Here is a 24026-nt window from a genome sequence, read left to right as displayed (position 1 = left end):
AGTCTTCCCCAGAGGATTCTGCTGAGGGAGACATTTTGGCCAAGAGAATAAGGTCTGGTCCACTTTCACAACATGGGAACTATTGATGGTGGCCTGTGCAGGAGGTTGACCACCTTGACCTCCAAATACTTGGTACCCATTCAGCTGAGGACCAAGAACATTCAGGATAACATTCAAGAACGTTCAAGAATATTTAAGATTCTTCTCAAGAGAAGAATTCACCTTCAAACTGACCTTCAAATTGACCTACAATGGTCAGAAACTGAGAGGTGAAAAATAACACTGCTAAGTTCAATTGTGAAAGATGAAAATAATTATTGGGAGATCTATTGTCTCTTCCTTCCCATCAATGATTATATAAGTGCCTCCTGCTCTTTGAGCAGCACAAACTTCCTCTCCGCTGGCCTCAGAATATGCCTGTGCTCTCTCCTCTCTCACACTCCTACCAGCGATGTGTGGGGAGTCCATCCTAGGCTCAAACTCCCTTATCTTGGATCCCATTATGTTGGTGCTAAACTCACCTGGCCAGCCAGCAGAATCCCACCATCTCTGAAACCTTCAGAAGTGCGTGAGGACATCTGAGACACGCTCACAAATGGAAATTCTACCTAGGGCCAGTATTGAAGTTAGAAGGCAAGATTGTCATACACCTTTTCTTGATGTCCACAAGATTGAGCCTTCAAAAAATCGAGAGCCCCTTGCCATGACACACATGAAGTGATCTGTTTGAAGAAGCTCATGACTGTGCTTTACACTCCTTGCTGTTGAACGCTCTTATTGTGTTGTTCCCACAATCTCTCTAAGCTTCAGTTTTGTTGCTTGTAGTATAAAAGCATGTGCTCAGATGCTATCCGAGGGCCCTTCTAGCTCAGATGTTTTATTGATGTGCTTTCACACCTTCCAGAGAAAAGAAGTACAGTTTTTAAGAGCAAGAACTGGCCAAAGTCATCGGATGAATCCAGTTTCTTATCTTTCTTCTCTTCAGTGATCTTTTCCTTCCTTCCTTGAGCACTGACTGCACCACCTCGAATTTGCAATTTACAAGTCCTATTTTCTGGCCAGAACTGATTATTCTTCCAATTTATTTACTTAATCTTTCAATATTACCTATATCTCCCAATTCATAGATCCCTTGGATTCTTTCTTTCTTCATCAATTCCTCTTTGCTTTCTCCTTTATCTAATTAATATCCCATAGTTTATCTTTATAACTACAATAGAAGGTATTTAATCCAATGTCTTAAGTTAAAGTTGGGATTTCTAAAAAAAAATGATACATACACCTTTGAACATGTTATTTTAGCTTCCAACATCAAAATGAGTGTTAATTCACCAATCTTTTGAGTTGGGCCTATGCTATTCCTTTGAGAATGGGTTGGCTAATTGAAATTCTACAATGTTTGAATTTCCAGTTTGGTTTTCTTTAAAACAGAGTGAATACCAAATGACACTTGAGAAGCAATCTGAGTGCAATTATGTTCTTACAATATGTAAGCCTGGAGTGAACAGCTGCTGGAACACTTGTAAGCCCCAGACAAATGAAGGTGCCTCTTGTCACACAGACGAGGACGGTGGAGAGCACTGTCGCTGGTGCTTGCCATCCGGTGGGTAGCCCCACCCGTACAATCACTCAGACCATCATACTCCCCAAAGGCTACTGCACAACACTTCTTCCTTCCTCCAAATCTTCACCCCTCGGCCTTCTCTCAATGTTCCTTTCAGCTGATGGCCTTGCCTCTGTCACTGGAATGACCTTAGAGCCGGACAACACCATGAGAGATTCAACTGGATGTTAGATATCTGTTTAAGAGTTATGACGGTAGGAGGACAACGGATGTGAAAAGGATCCCAGATAGAATGAGCCACAACAGCTCTTTGCTGTGAGGATGAAGACCATTCTCAGCAATCAGATGTCAACACTCCAGAAAATGTGGACATCACTGAAGGGACGCACAGTTGCTGAAGGGCCCCAGAAGCACCTGTGGAGGGACTTCGATCACTTCAACGTAGAACTCAGTCTCCTCAGGAAGGAAAAGAGGAGGCTCCAGGCTGACAAATGATGGGGAAATAGAAACGAACTGGCTGCTGTTCGCACTATCTGTAGTTGTGTACGGAACATGATCAAGGGAGTTACATTGGCTTCCATTACAAAATGAGGTCTCTGTTTGCTCACTTCCCCATCAACATCGTTATTCAGGAGGTTGGTTCTCTTATTGAAATCTGAAATTTCTTGGGTGAAAAATACATCCACAGTGCTCAAATGAGGTCAGGTGTTGCTCGTTCAGTATCTCAGGCCCAGAAAGATGAGTTAATTCTTGAAGGAAATGACATTAACTTATATCACATTCAGCTACTTTAATTCAACAAGCCACAACAGTTAAAAACAAGAATATCAGAAAATATTGGGGTGGCATCTATGTTTCTGAAAAAGGCCGATGAATAAGGTGTAAGTTGCCCAGCTACAGAAATATCAACATGTCAGGTGATTCCTCAGACTTATTTGTGATATTTTAAAGGTGTAATCAAAGTTGAAAATTGATTTAGGTGAGAAGCAGGGTAGACTGGGCCACTATACAGAGTAGGTGCATCTAATCAAGTGGAAGCAACTACAGGCCTCCTTGAGAAATGAAACTGCAATGAGGTCCCTGGAATTCAGAGCCAAGAGCTGGGGAGCACCTGCTGGAAGGGGACAGTCTTCAGCCACAGGCAGCACTCGCACCTGCCTGCCTTGGGCAGGAACCCAGTCAATGTTTGGGTTGAGACCTCCCTGACCATAAAAAACTCTCCTAGCTGAAGGCAAACCTAGAAACCCCTTAGAAAAGTCATGTCAACACTATTGGGATGACAATGCTTTCTTTTATAGATAAATATTTCTTACTCCCAGGAAGATTTTGAATCAAATATGGAAATGTTTAAGAGAATCAAGCTATAGTATTAAGAAAATTTGTACATAGTGGGTAGTTTATGTATTTGTGATACAAGAATTTGGCCTGTTAATTTGAAATGTATTATCGAAGTTAGACTATGGAATTTAGGTTATAATCTTAGTAAATGCATTAACAACATTGGAGCATTTAAGAGACTTAAGACTCACCATAGTTACAAGTTTAAATTATGAGATTTCCAAGGATTACTTAAGTACTTGGAAAGGTTTATTTGTTAATTAGATAACTAAAGTACTTAAAAAAGGAAATTGAATTAATAGACTTATAAATGCAGTTTAAAATACTTAAAGAACTTATTTAATTCCATTTTAAAATGAAACTAGACCTTAATCAAGGTAATTAAAAGGAATTGCTAAATGCTGGGTTAATAAGTAGAATAAGATTGGTAAGCTGAATTTAAAAACTTAAGGGAGTACCAAAGATTGGTACCTATATATTCTTTTAACTCAAGTAACCACCTTTTTAGATAATCTTTTCTATATTTAAAAGCCATCCTTGAAGACCCAAAAATCCCCCATTGGCAGCCTCATACTTCTTAGGGAGATAGAGCCTTCAGACAGGCACCCCATGACCATCTGAGGACCAAATCTACAAGCCAACTGTATGCACCATTTCTTCTTTCTTTCACATAGCAACAGGGTTTTTCTCCTTCCATCATTGCCCAGTCCCCCTCCTTCTGTCTTTCCCTTCTTCCACACCATTGGCTTTGCACTAGCATGTAAACGAGCTGGCACAGGGGGCCAGCATCTAAACACTGGTTGAGTGAAGAGTTACATATATGTATGAATGAACAGGGATGTCCAAAGTGTATAGTGGGGAAAGAGTTTTAGTTTTATAAAATGAAAAGTTTTGGAGTTGGATGGTGGTGATGGTTGTCCAACAGTGTCAATGTACTGAATGTCACTAACTATACAATTAAGTGATTAAGATTATACTTTTTATTATGTGTACTTTGCCATAACTAAGAAAAATTGTGGCACAATTTTTCATGGCACAAAAATTTTGCCACAATTAAAAACTGATAATCACAGACCACATGTGTTATCCACTTTGAGGGATTTTCCAGAAGCTCTGTAGTAGATTATTTAGATAGTCAAGAAATAACAACTCTACTGAATGAGACCCTGGCTCATTTTCAGATGACATGTGGTCTTAATCAGGGATGGAGTCACCAGAGCGTCTGTCGCCTCCAAGGCCTGCTTGTGCAAACTCAGGGTAATTCAAAGTTCCACTGGAACCTAGAATACACTTTTTATAGCAAACGTTTCATTATGCCAAGATTTCCTTTTTAGTGTTTTAAAGTGGGATTAGTTTAACTTTAATTTAATTAGAAAAAGATGTTTTCTTCTTATTTTATAGGATCTCTATTTTTTTTAAATTCAGATTAACAAATATTTATCAAGTATCTACTAGGTACAGAACTTTGAGAAGTTTTTAGGTTGGATCATATGAAATTACCAATATTCAACCATATTTGACCTGAAAAAAAAAAAGGGCAATTTCATATGGTTCAATATAGAATTGTTGATAGTCTGATGGGAGAGAAAAAATATACATGGACACCAGAGAAGTTGGCCAGCTAACTACAGCCCAGGTGCCTGACCAATGCCTCAGGTCTTCCGGAGAAGGTGTGGGGCTATCAAAGAGGATATGGGCTCCATGGAGTGTCCAGGACAGTAGGGCTTCATGGGCAGAGGAACTTGCTCCTGTCACAAAAATGGCTGTAGAAGGAGGTGAGCAAACAGAGAAGTGTGTATGCCCTGCTGAGCCTGTTTGTGAAATGGTGAGAATAGTTTTGATGAGAAGACTCCGAGGAAACCAAGGTTCAAAGGGGAATTGGAGCATGTGAGGAGCCCAGCATCTAGACTTCATGTCTCTCCCTGGTGGACAGGATTGAGCCCAAGAGCCTTCCTAGCAGTTAATTGATGAGATGAAAGCAGAGGTTCAGGAAGGATGGATGGGTGAGGGCAGTGTAGTTAAAAGTTACTATTTAGTTATATTGCTTTATATGTTTTGCTCTGCTTTTGAATATATGTTAATAATTGAGATTAGCATATTTTTCATTTCTCTTTTTGTCCAATCTTGTTTGGGCATTGAAGATAAACCAATCATATATATATATATATATATATATATATATATATATATATATGTATGTATGTATATATATGTATGTATGTATGTATGTTACTATTTAGTAAGGCAGAATGCAATAAAAAAAAAAAGAGAGAGAGACTAAATTCCTGGTGGTCGAGAATAGGAAATTATGTATTGGGGACAGGGAAGGACCTTGTGAAGGAAGAGGTGGTGTGGAGTTAGAGTGAAGTGTGGGGGTGGTAGATGAGAAGGCAGGAGCAAGTGATGCAGGTGAGGAGAGTGACAGTGTGCAGATGGAAGTAGGACTGGTTTGATTAAATGCCAAAAAGACAGAACTTAATTTAGGATTTTGAAAGGAAAAAAAGTGATACATGAACCACATCCAGCCAAGCAAGCATTCTTTTTCAAGGGCAAAATAAGGGTGTTTTCAGATCCAAAAGGACTCAAAGCATACAGTTCTTTTCTCTCAGGTTGATTCATTCAGTGCTATTAAGCAAATATTTATTGAGTACCTACTATGCTGCAAACACTTTTTTATTTGGGTTATACCAGTTAACAAAACAAATATCCTAATGTTTGCAGAACTTAATTCTAGCTGTGCGTGTGTGTGTACAGAGTAAATAAGAACAATAGTAAATAAGTAAATTATCCAGTATGTTAGAAATTGATAAGTATTTTGGAGGAAAATCCAAAACAGAATAAGGGGGAACAGGGTGCTCAGGGTAGGTTTTACTGAGACAATTCTGAAGAAATTTTGATGATCTAAATTATGAATTCAGTATTCTACAACATCTGTTCTGCTGTTAATTGACTTCCTTACATTTTTTAATTTGGAAAACATTTTTAATAAGTAGTTTTGATGAAAATATTGACTAAAGATAAAATTAATTTCTATTATCACCAGGAAACCAAGCAAAGTTAGCAGCAGAAATCTTTCTCCTAAATATTTTTCTACCAGTACAACCAATTGAACATTGATTTTTATTGTTTTGCTCCATGCACCTTAAAATATATGATTTTTTCTATGTAGTTTTCATTCAGATAATTCATATCTACTGTAGAAAAATTGGCAAATAAAAAGTGTGAAAAAAAATACAAATGTCTCCAATTCTTTAAAATGATTTCTAGATAGTTTTGTAACCTGCATCACTATCCCCACTTGAATAAAAAAAAGAAAAAAGCAACCCTTAAAGATTTACTAATAAGAGTCAAATGCTCCCCCACGGTGTGGGTAGACTTTTCCCAAAGGTGCAAAAGCACATTTATCAAAGATATCATCTCAAAGCCTCCAACATTTAATGATACTACTGTGGTGAATTGGCCTGATTTAGATGCTATTTCGACATCTATGTTCTAGTTGGGCAAATATTCTTGTTGGTTCCATTGCTTCCACACCATGCCTTGTATTATTATTCTCTGCTATTGATGACTCTTGAAGAGAACTGCTTGTCCTTAGAGAAATGCATTCTGCTAGCATCTGAATCCCATCTGCGACTAGATAGAGTTCTACATTGAAATCTTTTCAATACTGTGTCTCTATGGTTCAACAGTCCAATGTGGTTGGCAGACTGGGATCACTAGGCTTCATTTAGATAATAATTTAGCATACGAATCTATTTTTTCCCTTTGCATTAAGATCTTTTAAAAGCTGTACAAAGTTCTAAGCATTTTACATTAGTATGCAAAGCAGCCAACCTTATCTAAATATATAATCTCTAACAACCGCAATATCAGCCTTAAATAGCTGTGCAAAAAGTGCAGCTCTGCACCAGGTCTTTAAGGCACCGAGGGTTTGGAACCTGGCGGAGGTCACACAGCTGACGACCAGCAGAGCCCAGGCTTGGACCAGGGAAACACCAAAGTCAACGGGTTTGATCACCATGAAGGTAGGACCAATGCCTCTTTGGACTTCAGGTTCCCCTAGCCATGGCCTGTTCTTGCCCTCACCCACCAGCAGGAGCTCGAGGATAAGGATCTGGGCCTCTGGTTTCTGACTTTGGCTGAAGAACCTGGTCCCCAAGCCCAAGAGTTGGCCAAATGCCCACCCCTAACCCTCCTGGGAAGGAGGCCACACATTTTAAAAGCTGTCAAAGTGAGCTTTTATACCAGCTGTTAGGCTCATCCATCTCTAGCAATAACTTACTGTCAAGTAACAGAATCCTTCAAAGATAGAGCACAATGAGTGCTTCCAGTTAGCTTGTACGGCTGGTAGCTGAGACATGAGAAATCCAAATGGAAGTTAAGGCAAGTGAGGACTATTAAAGGTAAAGACCATTCTAATGTTCAGGATCAGATATTTCTCTCTACGACCCAAAGAAAGAACATGCTGTAGAAAGTATATGTTGTCAGTAATGTGAGAATGTGCACAGGATGGTGGGACAGGTGATTTCCCAAAAGTTCCAAGTAGACTAGACCAGTAGCCCTGATGTAGGCGCAACAGCCTGCATCTTAATCTGCAGAGAATATGTTAAAACCGCAGGTGACTGCCTCCTGCCCCCTGCAAATGGGAATCCGAGGGGTTGAGAAACTGCATGGAGGAGCATTTGCTCACAACTGGGACTGCAATGTCTCTAGATCTGTGAAAGCATTGTATTTACAACAGCAATGGCCAGCTTCCTCACAGCACTGGGGACACCAGCTGTTAAGGACAAGGTGTGAGGAACTGAATGTTTGCATCCTCCCTCCAAATTCATATACGGATATCTAATGGCCAAGGTAATGGGGCCTTTGGGGGGTGATAAGGTCATGAAGGCGGGGCCCTCATAAATGGTACTAGTGCTCTGATGACAGGCCAGACAGCTAGCTGGCTCTTTCCACTATGTGGGGACACAGGAAGTTGGACACTGCAGCCAGGTAGTTCTCACCAGAACCTGACTGTGCTGCCCTGACCTTGGACTTCCAGCCTCCAGAACTGTGAGAAATAAATCTGTTGCTTCTAAGCCCCACAGGTTATGGTATTTTGTTAATGCAGCCTAAGCTAAGACAAGGGCAAAGGTTTTCTGGACATCGGTTGCCTTATTCAACTTTTGCCCAGTACCCAGTGGGCACTGTGTTACCAGCTCAGGCTGAGGAGTGTAAGGTCTTCCTCACGTGACACATGGAGGGTGTTCAGCCCCACCCTTGCCAAGGAGAACAAGATGTTTCCCTCTCTAGAGAGGATTATATTTAGGGTGATGGGGTGAATTCGTCAACTACCTGAGGCAGGTGAGCAAAGTGAGTGCTGAATAATACCCAGTACAGCTTTTGGGCCTAGGGTTCTGATGGATATTCAGAGTACATTTGTTGGAACTGCACCTCTTCAATTACCTTAAGAGTCTAATTTCTACAAGCAGAGGTGGGTTGGCTCTAAGTGCTAGGCAAGAACCCTACAGAGGGGCTGATGGAGCTGGAGCTTTGCAGAGGAAGCCTGTGGAGAATGCGTCAAAGAGTTCCCCAAAATAAGGAAAAAGGTCAGGTAGATTATGCGCCACACAGGCCTGTGGTGTATCACTTCACACAAAGTTCATCAAGTGCTCTACCTCAGTTAATACTCACTCAACCCTGGGAATTACATAGATGGAGACCAGCCCCACCTACTTGAGAGCAAACACATTCAGAGAAGCTAGTGACATCTTGGTACTCCCACTATGTATGGCTTTGGGCAGGAGCTCTAATGTCCGGATGATAGACATTGCTTCACAGGACAGCAGCTGGCATCCTGGCAAGGTGTTAGCACTGAAATGATTCTATTTATTAAACCAACAACAAATAAAGCTGACTAATGCTGGATTGTAGTGAGAAAATGGCCACAACTCAACTCATATTTATTGAAAACTAGTATTTTAAAAGAATATGTTAAAGCTTTTCTATCCTCTCAGTTCTTAACTTTGGTTTTAAGAAATTATTTAGGCATTCTGGTACTGGGCAGTAGAAATAGCAGAAAAATTAAATTATAAACCAGTTAGCACATAGAAACCAAAGACAAAACTATATTAGTACCAAAAATGCTTGTTTAGAAATTTGATTGTTTCAGTGGATATAAAGATTCTAATTTTAAGATTTTAATTTATGATTCACTTGCGGAGAAAAGATGGACACTTTTAACTCTTAGAAACATGATTTAATGACATTGGCTATAAGCTTCGTGCAAAGGGTAGTTCTACACTAATTCAGTGGTGCCGTTTATGAAAAATGAAGGCACATTTAGTGCAAATAAATGAGCAGTCACAGAACTGAAAAATGACTGACCTTTAATACCCTTTGCTGTCTGTGCAAAGAGGCAAGGGACCAACAAAACAAGCTTTGTCCAGGAAATCTCTGGACAAGCAGGAAGGTGATGGCAGAAGTGCCACCTGGACACTGCACAGGCAGTCCACACTCCAAACCACACGGGGACCCTTGCCTTGACACCTTTCTGCTTCCACTCTTTCAATAGGCTCATCCTGGGACTATCGATCCACCCTCCACTGGTCTATCTAGTGTCAGGACACCCTTGGGTACTGGATCCTTCATAAATAGTAATTCCAACCTACCCTAGCCAACTGGAGGACTCTCTCACGGCAGTTTGGGACAAGAGTGAAAATAACTGTCAGTGATGACTGTAAGCCTCAAAGGAGTTCCTGAAGCCAAAATATGTATCTGTCTTGTGTCCTGTTTCTTCCTGAATTGGTATCATAAATCAAAGTCTATCTGCTATCTAGGAGGTCACTGTCTAGAGGGATTCGAGCTTAAGGTCCAAATGGAATATGCAACAGTGAGACCTGAAGAGTCAGGAGGAACTGTTCCTTCCACGGGGAAGCTATAGAAGTGATGTGTTCCGTCCAAGGTAGTGATCTACCTCATTCACCTGGACGTCTATTCTTCTAGAACTGGGTGCCTCCAATGTCAGGTGCCAGACACCAAACATTGACTTTATTATCAAACTTCTAATTTATATCAAAGGCAACAAAAAGGTATAATTAACTCATAGGAAACGGGAATGGCAGATTCAGTGCAAACACTCATGAAGTACCTTATTTCTCCTGGAAGCCTCCTCAGGTTGGGGTTGGTAGGGCATGGTCATCTCTAGATTTGCAGCCCTGTGCTACCCTGTACTAGTCATGTGCCTTTGTGCATTTACTTCGTGCCTCGTTTTCTCCAGCTATGTAATGGGGATGATGGCAGCACCCACCTCCTGCGGGGTCCTGGTGAGGAATAAATGAGGATACCATGTGTCTGGCACATTACGACTATTTGGCAAACATTTCCTGATTGAGCAAATGAAAGTCAGACCTGAGTGAAGAGGGGAAAGCCAGAGGTGAGAAGTCTAGCTGACAACAGTTTGGTAAAATATTAACAAAGGGTAAAAAGTTGGGACCAAGCTTGTGATTCTGGTTTCTCCTGGAGTTTCACTAACTAAAATTTATTATTTCAAGACACAAACATGTGGTGGCAGAAAAAGCAAACATACAAGTAATAAATGTGTTAAACTCTTCTCTCAAACCATTTCTTTTTAGGCACTGAGTATTCGTTCAGTAAATGCTGCAGGCATTGCTCTCCCAGACTTCAGTCAGAGTTTCCCCAAAGATAAATGCACACGTCATCTTGTCATAATACTTTTTTTTATTACAATATCCAAAAAACTGAGTATGCAAGTTTAGGAGGTGTCAAGACCTCTTCTTCAACTGTAGGAATGTGCCATCTCAAGACTGTATATTTAAACTATAAAGAAGTTCAAATGTAAAGAAAAAAGAAAACGCGATTTCTTCATAAACATTCTGTGTCTCTTACTACCAATCACATATTCTTTTGTAAACCCTGAAAAACTTCCCTGTAAAGCAAATAATATATATATAATATATATATATATATTTGTGTGTGTGTGTGTGTGTGTGTGTGTGTGTGTGTGAAGTGTTGGTAGCTCCCCTTCCCCAAAGATCAGCTGTTTTCCTTAATCATCTGTATTAGTGTCAACAAATGGCTACAGATACAATTACTTTGAGAATTAAATACATAATTGTAAAATTTAAACAAGCCAAAGGGCAAGAGGAGAAAGCACTAGGTGGATGGCACATTTGGGGGTAAATTACCAAAACATCTTTCTGAGTCACCGGTCCCTCTTGCAGACTGGCCTTCAAGGAAATTCTTTCTTTATTGCAAGCACAGCCCCAAAGGCACTGGACAGCTTCCTCACTACTATCCCACCTGGTGGTTCTAGTATTGCTACCAGCAAATGCGTTCACTCCCTGGAGAGTCTGGGAGCCAGGTAAGGGCAAAGGACACAAATAGGGCTGCTGGGACTGGGGACCTTCGCCTGTGCTGCTTGGTATGTGAGAGCCCAGAGCTCTCCTGAGATGTAGGTCACTTCATCGATGGCGGCTTTGGTGCGTTCCAATTGTGCCCAATGCCTTCTTACTGAGGGGTGCTGATAGCGTGAACAAGTTGACCAGAGTAAGGCTGTTTCCAATGGAGAAGGAATAAAGTGAATAAACTCGCCCCTCTCCCCACTCCCGTTCTCTAAAATTGGCCAGGAGCCAGGTGGCCTTGAACGTGGAGTGAGGGATGGCAAAGGGGAAGAAGATGGAAACAAACGACCTGGACAGTAAGATCAACCAGGTAAAGGAAGCCAATAGGGGATGAGGCTCTGGACAGAGCGGGCCCCCGGTGGCAGAGCCCGTGACCGACCATGTCTTCTTGGGGTCATCTGCTTGGCTCTGGGGAAGTGAGCGCGGCACCACGGCCTGGAGGTGGCAGGGGCCGCGGAGAGGGCATCATTGAAGCGCTCGGACGAGGTAGAGCTTCTCCCCGTGCTCGCTGGTGAAGATGGGGGCCTTTTTGTAGTGCTCCACCAACTCGTCCATGGTGTGGAACCGCCGCTGCCCGATGCAGTAGACATTGTCCACAAGCTGCACCTTGAAATGTTTGTTCTTCCCTGATGCTTTGAGAGACACGGAGAAGTCACTGGGCTGGGGAGGAAACAGAACACACGTTACAACTGGACCACAGACAGGAGACTTGGGAGGCTCTGCAGCCACCGGCAGAGGAGTCAGGTTGATGGCAGAAATACTTTACTCCATGAGCCTGAACTGCACGACCTCTGACGATCTGGGAATTACTACCTGAATCTCCCACTTATCCAAACCCAAATCGCCATACGGCTCAAATGGCGAGGGCTCTGTTTTAATATCTGATTAGAGATATTTAAAAAAACAAAACAAAACGGCATCTGATGTTCAGCATGACCTAGAGGCAGTCCAAGGCTCTGATGTCCTGAATCAAAGAAAAATTCAATTCTGTTTAAGTAGTTTCATTACTCACTGTATTTTAGCGATTTGAAAATTGGCGATAAGAGAATCGTGATGGAATATATGACACCAGTGTTAACCTGGATGTTGAAGAAACTGGGGTTTATCATTGCCCAAGCTATTTTTGATACACTGAGAATATTTTAAAAATGGGTTTGTATATGCGCAGTGACTAGAAATTTCACTCCCCCTGACTTCTTACCACCACTATTAGAGATTCAGTTATCAATTTTTTTCTAATTCTAAGCTATGAAAAAAAAAAAAAAAAATACAAGTATGGCTCATAATATCCCAGAGGAGGCTGGATGATGGTTCAAGCAAAGATTTTATTGAGAAATGTTTAAATTTGTGATTATGTCAGTATTTTACCTATATTTAAATATATTTTAGAAAGATATAATTTTTTATTAAAATTGGTCTTTTATCTCATTTACTAAAACATTATACAGGGAGGACACTGAGAAATGCTCTTTGGGGAATAAAAGTATTGATTAATTTAACAATGATTATTAAACATGAACTACATGCCACATAGGCCACGCCCTGGCTATGTGTATATGAGTGTCTGCAATGCCTACTACATATGTTCTATATGTACCATGGAAATAACAAATAAATAAAAATAAAAAGGTCGCTATACATTTAGTTGGAAAGAATACTGAGGATGCGTAGACGAATCTAAATGTGAATGTGGGGGTGTCACTAGGAGAGCACAGGGAAGGGGGACATCCAGAGAAGAAAGGTTCTGCCTGTTTTGAGGCACTATGCGAATGGCGTGGGGGGGCAGAGGGATGCTGGCCTCCCTCAACGGTTTCAGAATAAAACCCAACCGACCACCATGGCCCTCCACGGCCGTCTCCTTGGCTCCGACCTACAGATCTAATCAATGAGACGAAAGTGTGTTCCAGCCCCATTCCATTTTCACTCCTGTTCATGTTCTTTGAGTGCCCCGCCTACCCAACCTCTTTGGGTCCACCATTCCTGAAAGGCTCAGCTCAAAGTGTTGGCATCCTGAGAAAGTGTCCCCATTCCCAACGCAATGAGCTCTTCCCCTCCTTGGCTTGCTGTAGCGCATGTTAACATCTTTCCAATGGCAGAACACCATGGACTATTCCAGTACCTCTCTGTAATAGATCATTTACACCTATGTCACATCCCCTTCATTACATGTCACACCAGGCAAGTAGGGCCACATCTTACCTATAGTTCTATTTCACAGAGCCCTCTAGATGGTGGGAGCCTAACACAGTACTTAATGGAATCCCTAAACTCCCCGAATTTCCTGAAACCCAGGGACTTACTGTTGCTAAGGGCTTATCAGCCACCACTCCCCCCACCCCCACCCCTGCCCTCTCTGCGTCCCTCCCAGTGGGACATTAACAAACATCCTGGCCATTGTCTGTTGTACCTGAGTTTACAAACATTGGATTAAAAGTGTGCAATTCTTGTAAAACAAGAGATAACTCTATATAAACTAATGAGGATGACTCAAGGAATGGGTGCTCAGAAAACCAGCTCTGGGAAGGGCTGCTGGGCTTACCCAATAGTCACAGTTGTTGGCATAAAAGTATCAAAGACACAATTGTATTTTAGTTTGTTTCCGTGTATCCCGCTGCCTAAAACAGACCCAATAAGAATGAACCTTTGAGCTGTGCAGGTGGGATGAAACTTCAGGTAGAGACAGGAAGATTTATCTCCGCTTAGGCTTAGGCAGTATGTTATTTTCAGAATCACGGCCACTGTAAGGTGGGGGAGGGAGGGGCGGCAGGGGGTAGGAAGGGGGACACGGATCTTGAAAATTATTTTCCCAACTTGATCACTTACAAATGAACTATCACGAATCCTGACATCATAGATGATCGGGTTGACCACTCCTATCAACATAATATTCTAAACAGTACAAAACGACATTCTAAGTAACCGTCTGATTACACAATTCTCAAATTATGACTATTCGTCACAGACCTGAACAACAAGCCAGACACAGGCTGGCCTCCGTGTCCTCAGAACGACCCTCCAAGGTGGTTGCCATGGGTTCTGAAAACAGAACATACTGAAACAGGCTCTGCCTGGCAGGTTCCCCCACACAGGGGCAAGGCTTGTAGCACCGGCACTGCCATCACTGTCACAACAGTTATTAGCAGATTAAGGAACCACCCCGGCCAGTCACACCACATTCGTGTCCAACAGTATTTCAAGTTATGAAGTGCTCAGCCCTCTCCTGAGGGCTTCTGGTGTTCCTTAAAGCAACTTTTAGTGTCAAGCTTCTATTAATTTTTATATCTATTCTGTGCCAGAAGTTTCTGCCGTCTTAGGTCAAGATAAAGGGCAGTCTCACTTTATAGTTTAGCACAGGCCAGGCATGTGCTAGTTTTATAGATTTTGAATCAATTCACAGCTAAAGCAGCACGTTGGTGGAGTACCATGTGAGTGAGTCAAGGTAAGTACATGACAGATCTAATTTTAATTAAGCCAGATAACCAACAGATGACTTTCTGGACAGGGAAATTTGCTTTTAATTTAAGCCCCTTAATTTAACATCATGGTGCGTCATGTTTACGTGCTACAGCAGTAAGAAGGGCGCATTGGAGAAGCCTGAAGATGACCTAGATCAGTGGGCTCACAAGACCAGCAGCGTCAGCATCACCTGCGAACCTGTCAGAAAGAGCAAACTGTCAGGCCCCACTCCAGACCCACAGAATCAGAAACTCTGGGGCAGGACCCAGCCACCTGAGTTTTAACCCCCAGCAATCTGTGTTTGAATGAGCCCTCCAGGGGATCCTGATACAGCTGGAGAACAGAAATGAAATTTGGGCCAACCACCAGCAATGTCTTCAAGTGTTCAGAGCCATGAGAAAAAGATATGAAAGTGATCTGTGGGCTGAGTAGCCCTTTGAAAGTGGGACTTCCATGACCAGCCTCACTCCCAGGCCGTAGATGCTTTTCTGATTCTGGGCCCTGCACCAGACATTCCTGGTGGGGACCAGTCTGATAAAATAGCTAGGACACTGCTGAAAAGAATGTTCTAAGGTCTATTCCCTTCAAATCGAGCCAGTCCCCTAGATTTGATGGAGATGGAGCTACTTCAGACCCCAGACAACTCTGCCTCCAGAGAGAGCACAAGGCAGGGGACAATCCTGGGGGAGGTGACCACAGTCTCTCACATCTGCCGCGGTCCTTCCAGGCTTGCTTTCCAAAAGAGACTTAGGGGAGATGGATAAAAAAGGGCCATGTCACTCACCTCAGCTGGTAGTAGTGTACTGAAATTAAGATTCAGAACTCTAAATTTAAGCTCATCAAAAATTTTAACGTTTTTGCCTGAATTTCTACACTGACAAAGAAGATAAAAATAAACACCAGTCCAGCATTCACTCTCCACACAGGTTTTGGTATGAGGCAGTGATCGACCTGGAGACATAGGTCTCTACGAGGCAGTTAGCATGCGCTTTCTACGTTGGGGCACAGATCTGAAGCCTGTCGAGTGTCCCTCATCGGGAGGCCAAGGTGCTAGTGCGATTTCCAAGGTGGAAAGAGTAGTAGACTTGGGAGCTCTTCTCAGCTAGTGAGGGTCTGAGCCAGCACTCCTGCCTTGTTAAAGAGTTTGTATGTCATCAGAAGTTGGAGACGGGTATTCTTGAGAACTCAGCAATTTCATCCCAGAAATATACTCTAGAGATGCACAGGCACACGTGTAAGAACGTCCAAGAGGGACTATTCACAGTGACCCCAAGGTGTAAACAGTCCTCACGTCCACCAACAGGAGAATGGATCAATAAGTGAGGAGTACACTTCACAAGCAAGGAAATGGGTTGCATCGACGCGGACTACAACACCTCACAGGGAGTGCGGACCAAGAGGAGAAAGAAAGAAAAGAACAGTTTTACTATCCACAGAATTCAAAAGCAGGCAAAAACCAAAAACATGCTGTTGGGGACACATACATAGTTTCAAAACAGTAAAGAAAACGATTACCATAAAATGAACGTCACTTCTAGTGAGAGGTATGGTACAACTGGGAAGCAGATATGGGCATGGGGCACAGCTTCTAGAAGAATCCACAATGTCCTATTTCTTGACCTTCTTGACCTAGGTTAAACAAGGACTTTGAAAATGAAACTTTCTGTGTGTCATGTGTCACCATGAAAATATTTTAAAGATGCTGAGCTTGAAGCTAGGAAACCTGGCTTGGTGATTCACTGGTCACATGATGCTGGCATCCACCTAACTCAAATATTGTTTCCACCCTCTTGCTATCTCTCCCCCTTCCTACCCACTCTTTTGGGTCACCAATTACATGTATGTTAAACCTTTCACTTGGTCCTGTCAATCTTAGATCAGGCTACTGCAACAGAATACCATGAACTGGGTGACTGAAAAACACCAAAACTTTATTCTCACAGGTCTGGAGGCTGGGAAGTCCAGAATCAAGATGCTGGCAGATTTGGCATCTGGTGAGAACCTGCTTCCTAGTTCACAGACAGCCAGCTTCTCCCTGTGGCCTCAAATGGCAGAAAAGGCAAGAAGGGGTCTCTTTTATAATGGCACGAATCCCATCACACTGGGGACTGGGTTCTAGCATATAAATCTGCAAGGGAGACACAAATATTCAGTCTACAGCAAAATCCCTTATGTGCTTCTTTATTTCCTATCCTCTGAGCTACCTTCTCATTTACTAATTCTTTTTTCAGCTATGTTTATTTAATGTGTTGTAAAGTAACTGAGGTCTTCATTTCAGTTATTGTATTCTTTAGTCCTATAATTCCCACTTAATTTTTTTACTTCTAATTCTCTGTCCAAGTTCATCTTGCTGAATTTCTTGAAACTATTAATCCACGTACCTTAAAAACTGTATTTAAAATCCAAAATCTGGACTTCTGTGAGTCTGTTTCTACTATCTAACCTCCCCTCCCCCACCACCATCTTCATTTTCGGTGTTATTTCCTGGTAATTTCTCTTTGAATGCTGCATATCGTGTATGAAAAAACTCTAAGAGACACTCTGAGGTTCTCAGTGGAGTTAAGTGTCCTGCAGAGAGGATCTGCTTCTGCTTCTGTACTCAGGGTGGGGCAGGGCACCTTCACCCAACGTGGTGAACAGAACTGATTATAGTCTGGTTTATTTCCAGTTTGCCTTCACTCCCAGTATTGCTCCTTTCGGGGGTCTACTCTAAAGGCCTGAATCTTTTTCTGGGGCTTTATCTCTTTGGTAGCCCTGACTTCCAATTTTTGTCCTCTTAACTGTGGGCTAATGAATTACTACTACTTTGTTGTTTTTTGTTTGTTCCAGTGTTTTGTCCAGCTTTGCTAATTGTTTTCAACAGAAATATTAGTCTACCATTAGCAGAAGGGGAAACTGGTCATGCGACATTTGGAAAGTCATAAGTTGCCCAGACCCTGGTTCTCTATCAGATATATGACTGAGAAGCAGGGTAGCTGCGGGTGTTACAGGCTCTGGAACCAGGTTGCCTGGATTCATATTCTGGCTCCTTTTCTTACTAGCTTTGTGACCTTGGACAAACCTCCAAATAGTTGTCTGTTTCAATTTTCACAGCTGCAAAATAGAGTTTCTGAAATTGGAAAGAAACTGAGACAGTTTAATAAACTATAGTAATGCCAGAAGTATATGTTCGGGAAGTATTAAGCAAACACTGTCATTTTGTGGGCCTTCTTCAAGTTCCTTTCATGAAACTTTATGAAGACAGCAATCAGCATCTCATCAATTTCTAAAAAGATTTCTTTCCATTAAAATCTCTAGAAAATGCATACGTTCCGAAGCAACTAGAAGAGGTTTACATCTGTTTGCAGAAGCGCCACATTTTACTTCACTCACGATCACACTGTCATCGTTATTTGTTTACATCTGTCTCCCCTCTTAGGCTCTAGGCTTCCTGAGGGGGAGGCTCATTTCTATCTTGTTTTTATATATTCGGGAGGAAAATCAGGGCACACAATAGATGGTTGCTGAACTAATTGGCAAAGAATGACCCTCCACCTAACATCTCATATCTTTGAAGTTTCCTTCTGATTTCTAGCAGAGGGGACAAATAGCACCAATATGATAGCTATTTGTTCGTTCTCTCTTTAAACAAAAAACGGTAAAGGAGGGTCTCTTGAACTTTAATCTTCACTCCCCACTGTCCCCTTTATTATTACGGGGACTGCTCAGGAGGCCTCTATTCTCAGCCTTCCAGGCCCCTCCGTCAGGCTGCGTGAGGGTCTTCACAACACGGCAGCCTGCTCCCCCAAGATGAAGTGATCCAAGGGACAGCAAAGCCACCTCCCTGCCTTTTAGATCCAGTCTTGGAAGTTGCCTATCATGACTCCCACCACATTATTCATTAGTAGTGAGTGACTCGTTAAGTACAGCTGGATGGGAGGTGACCAGGCTCCACCCTTTGAAGGGAGGAATAGCAAAGAATGTGCAGACATCATTTTAAGCCATCACAAGCACCACCTGTTAAAACTCTCTTTTGCTGGACCAGAATCTAATTAAGTTCTGTATTTTTTCTTTCAGTTTCAAAATATCTGCCTTTTATTTTCCCCACCCAACACTCCCTTCAATTCCTATCTTTGTGCTTCCTCTCACTGTCCAAATTTCCCTACCTTTCCCTTCTCCAAACAAAATACCTGTTCAGCATAATTTCTTTTTGCCGAATACTGTGCTAACTTATCAAATCTTCTAACATCAGATCACTTCTTAGCTCTTTCTCTCTGACTATTCCTCCTAGCAATGACTTCTAGTCTCATGGTTTTTGAACCAGAGGCTCTGAAGAATTATCAGTTAGTATAAGCCACTCATTCTACCCTTTTTAGGAAGTCATTTTCCAAGTGGAACGTAAGGATAATTAATACACAGGTAGAACACCAACCTCTCTCAAGGTTTTTATCCTCATTATTGTTTAGGTTTGGGTCACCTATTTGAATATGAACCTAATTTGAGTCCACATCTTCACACTGGGATCAGAGCAGTTGTCAATAAATGACTGACAAATTCCAAATCTGTCAATCTCTTCCACTGTCCATTCCTGTAAGTAATTCTGACATCTTAGCTCTTTGAGTACTTCGAGAAAAGAAAACCAAAGAATACCCTCTTTGATGCTACTTATTTTTAGAAATAGAATCCTTAGCCAAACATCTCTCTCCTTTATAGAAAAAAATGGGTACCAAGAATAGTATGTAACATCCTACATTTCTTCTTCCATCCATCCCTGATAGCTTAAGTATTAGTATGAGTTTCTCCCAAGCACACCGCTGTGCAGAAATAACAGGGGAAGGAAGGACCTTGTTTCCAGGCACTCTCGATTCTGAAATAACCTCATAACTTCTACTAACCTTTTATTTTAGACTTTATGGAAAGATGAGAGTAGACGCCCTTTGTATGGTTCACCAAGACACACCCAGGTGAACTCTGGACCCATTTCCGTTCACACTGCCCTTCAAGCATATATATATATATATATATATATTTAACATTCTATCCTCAAAGAGAGGTCGCCTTGTTGGCTTTCTTATTGAAAGCTATATTATTCTTTCCTTTCAGTTTGGTAAATGGGCATTTTTCTGTCTTTGGAACATCTTTAAGAGACATACTCTTATCCAGAGTAATAGGTCCTCTACCTAACAATCTGAGAACTAATAGGTTAGAGGCAAAATGTACCCACTGATCCAGGAACATTTTGAGAATTACAACCACAGAAACTGAAGAAAATTTTACATGGTTCTCCTATTTGTTTGCAGAACTACCTATGCTTGATTCTGTTATATTTGCAATGATGACAATATAGTGGGAACTTTCAAAAAGGTGAAACAGAAGGTAGTAAGGATGAAGGGAGTGAGCAGGCCAGTTTGTACGCTGGTTTCTACTCACCAACCTAATTTATAATGAACTTCTTTCTGTATTATAAACTGTGTGGGGGTAACTCGATTTTATTATTCTCTGTTGCTCTGGTCCTGCTATTGAGGCAGCGTTAAGAAACTCCTTAGGAACAGTATCATGAGAAATATTGCCAAACAAGCAAAAAGGGAAGCTGAAATGTAAAGGTTACTTGCTAATGCAAATCGAAACCACAAAGAGATACCACTTTGCACCTATTAGCATGGTTATTATGAAAACTAAAAAATAAAAACAAAAACAGAAAACAACAACTGTTGGTGGAGAGGTGGAGAAACTGGAACCCTTGTGCTCTGCTGGGAATGTAAAATGGCGCAGCCGCTGTGGAAAACAGATGGCAGTTACTCAAAAGATTAAACAGTAAGATCCAGAAATTCCACTTCTGGGTACACACCTAAAAGAACTAAAGGTAGGGACTTAAATGGATACTTGTCCATCCATGTTTATTTATAGCAGCATTATTAAAAACAGCCAAAATGTGGAAGCAACCTGTGTCTATCAACAGATGAATAGATAAACAAAATGTGCTATATACATAGAACTGAATAACGTTCAGCCTGAAAAAGGAGACAAATTGTGACACACGCTACAACATGGATGAAACCTTGAGGACATTATGCTTCATGAAAATAAGCCAGACAAAAAAGGACAAACACTGTATGATTGATGCCGTCCATATGAAGTACTTAAATTCAGAGAGACAGAAAGTAGAAAATAGAAAGCTGCCAGTGGCTGGGGGAAGGGGAAAATGAGGAATTAGTGTTTAAATTGGTCTAGAGCACCAATCAGGGAGCATGAAACTGCTCCAGACGTGCATGGTGGCGATGGCTGTACGACAATGTGAAGGTAATTAATGCCATTGAACTTGCCCTTAAAAAACAGTTAAAATGGTAAATTTTATGTTATATATTTTGTGCTACAATAAAGGTCTTTTAAAAAAAGTTTGTGTGCTAGTCTTAAAAGATCTGTGGAACTATGGTAGAAACATCAGAATCATGATAGAGGAAATAAAGCATAGGAATGGGTGAAGACACCCTCTTTTCCCCCATGGAAACTGACGTCCCACTACAGTCAGGGCCCCAGGGGATGCTGAGAAGGAAGGGGCGGTGGAAAAGCTCCAGTACAGCGCCTCTTAGCGAGGGCACAGTGCTAGTACAAAATAACTCATCATTGTCTCCAGATTACCTGGCTTTTCCTGGGAGGGCATGTAACTAACTATTGGAAATGGCTCAGGTGGCTCCTGAAACAAAAAGGTTTGCTTTCCTCTGGCCAGGGGCAGGCAACAATGATCCCCTGAACTTACATACTTCTATGAACCACTTTTTTTACTGCCCTTCCAAAAATGCCTCCAGGGATACTGACTGGCTCTGGCTGGGACACCTACTGGGCCTCTCAGAAAACATATCTGTTGTACACACACTCTCGCTATACACATCTTCAGACCAAAATGTAAAAATTTCCTGAGGAATTCCTTTGTAATGTAAAGGAACTGTTTTCAAAGGACACTTGGCAAGGCCCCCTGGCAGGGCTACAGGGTCACCTGTTTAGGAGAGAAGAGATGTGAGCTTGCCTTCCGGGCGCTTGTCTACGCACAAGAAATGTTTATCAAGTGTCAATCAGAGCCCATTGAAACATTCCTCTATCTGTTCAGGTTCCTCAAAGTCACTCCACAGTCTTGAAGGCCTGAGATGACAGCAGTGTTTTCTTCACTAGTTGAGAAGCCATATCCACGGCAGAAAACGCCGGAGTGTGTCTGCCTGCCTGCCGGCAGCCTGCAGTTTCTCCCCCCTCACTCTGTACCTGTGTGTGCGTGTGTGTGTTGTTAAAAACAAGCAAAACAAAACAAAAACCAGGACGATTCAAAGAAATTCTAACAATTTTTACAGTTTTCTTTGTCAATTTAGTGATCATCAGATTACTGGAAGCCAAGCCTAACTTTTGCCTCTTCCATAAACCAGAAGGAGTTCTCAGAAAACAAACATATTTTCAGCTATTTTGTAGTCACAGTTAAAAGGGAATTGATTTAAAAAAATGAAAAAATAAAAATATGTGTGTGTGTGTGTGTGTGTGTGTATTTTATATTGGTGCTACATGTATTAGCCATGTAAGCTTTTCTAATAATATTAACTGCCCAAAACTTACTTGACTCAGTTTTAAAAAATTTCTATTAGTTTTAAGTATTTTTTGGGAAAAAAATATTTTTAAGAGGTCCTAAGCAATTTTATCTGAGAACGATATAAACATTTAGATAAAAGGTAGCTGATAATCTAAGGGATTTTTATGAAAATATTTCTGAATATTGTTATGGATAAATTATTTACCTTGACATATTATCTTTTTGAGTTTGAAACAGTTGTTCTTCAGTTGCCAGTAGTTACTGGATGCCCCTTTCTCTCCCCATTATGTTTGCAGGCCTGAAGAAAGAGTGTCTGGATGCCCTTGTGGCAGCAATAAGCTGAGGCCATGGCATCTGACCCAAGCTAACTCTTGTATCAGCACAGCCCAGGAGGAACCAGGCAGAGGGTCCACTTAGGGTTCCTAGCACTCTCCTTTGGCTGAATGCTGGTTCCTACACTGAATCAAAATGCACATTCCGGAAAATTCACTCATTAGTTAATGTGAAGAATATTTCTTGGAGACCCACTGAGGTGCCAGGGATTCAATGACCAACATGGTGACACAATATTGTACTCTCCCTGCTGATCTGGTTTTTCATGGGGGTAACCCAGCCACATTCAGAGGCGATTACACCTGAGCATAAAACCACTGTGTGACCTAGGGACATGTGGGGGAGCATGAGGCCCAAGCCTGCAGCCTAGGGATGGCTTCACAGAAGCAAAGGTGGATAGAAGAGACTGGATGGATGTGTGTTCATTAGACTGGTGGGGGTGAGGTAGAGCGGGGGAGGGGAGCTAGAATTTTCCAGACCTGTATGAAGGTCTGGAAGAAGAGAGAGCTGAGTCCAAGAAGCTGACGGCAGGACCACAGGTATAAGGAGGATGAGGGCGAGGCACATGGGGCCTGGAGAGATGCAGGGTGTCAACAACAGAGAGCCACTGAGCTACTTATCAGCGATACGACTGGGACCAGTCAGCCAGTTGCCTGCAACTTCACCACCACTGTGTGGTGACCGATCTGCTCAGCCAACCTGCACCTGTCTCACTGACATGTCACCGGTTAGGTCAGTTTTAAGTAACAGACTGCTCTGTGTTCTGCTTCCTACATTTATCTCCCTTCCCCTGCAAAATGGTTTTAGTACTACGGGTATCCCTCACTTTTCTAAAGTTCATGTTACGCCACATAACTTTACTTCAGTACCTGTTTTCGATAACTGAAAGAAATCTGAAGATTTTCGCTCTTGTGAAAAAAAGTGAAAAGTGAAAACAGAGTTCAGCATTTGTTTTGCTTGAGCCGTTACAGAGGCAGGCATTGTTACAGAGGCAGCATGAACCCAGAGCAGAGAGAGTGGTCTCGCCTAGCTCCTTCCCCAGAACCATACTCAGCACCTCAGCATCCAGCCCCAGAGCTCCGACTGAGTCTGGGAGCATCTGCGCTTTATCTCCACTATTTTGTGCATTTGTTAGCAAGCTGTGTCCTAGGGCAGCAGTCCCCAACCTTTTTAGCACCAAGGGCCAGTGCACCTATGAAAATCTAATGCCTGATGATCTGAGGTAGAGCCGAAGCGGTGATGCTAGCGCTGGGGAGTGGCTGCCAATACAGATGAAAACTTCACTTGCTCACCTGCTGTTCACCTTCTGCCATGCGGCCAAGTGGGGGAGGGGAGTGGGCAGAAAAGCCTGAGAGCACCTAAGGGAGTTATGTTTAGTGTAAAA

At 42.0% G+C, this 24026-nt stretch overlaps 1 protein-coding gene and 1 pseudogene across 6 annotated transcripts in view; one reads left to right on the top strand and one right to left on the bottom strand.

Moving 5' to 3' along the window:
• The first annotated feature begins 1885 nt into the window (after positions 1-1885).
• Positions 1886-2438, top strand: LOC107509606 (annotated as a pseudogene).
• An 8163-nt stretch (positions 2439-10601) lies between these two features.
• NCK2 (NCK adaptor protein 2) overlaps positions 10602-24026 on the bottom strand; it is a 126463-nt gene continuing 113038 nt past the window's right edge. For all 6 annotated transcript variants that reach the window (XM_036224019.1, XM_036224017.1, XM_016142274.2 and 3 more), the window contains one exon: positions 10602-11964. In XM_036224019.1, the coding sequence (XP_036079912.1) occupies positions 11770-11964 (195 nt within the window). In that variant the 3' untranslated portion in view covers positions 10602-11769. The remainder of the gene's footprint in view (positions 11965-24026) is intronic.

The sequence above is a fragment of the Rousettus aegyptiacus genome, unplaced genomic scaffold (genome assembly GCF_014176215.1).
Source record: "Rousettus aegyptiacus isolate mRouAeg1 unplaced genomic scaffold, mRouAeg1.p scaffold_m13_p_7, whole genome shotgun sequence".
In the NCBI taxonomy this organism is placed as follows: Eukaryota; Metazoa; Chordata; class Mammalia; order Chiroptera; family Pteropodidae; genus Rousettus; species Rousettus aegyptiacus.
This window is presented reverse-complemented; position numbering and strand designations above follow the sequence as displayed.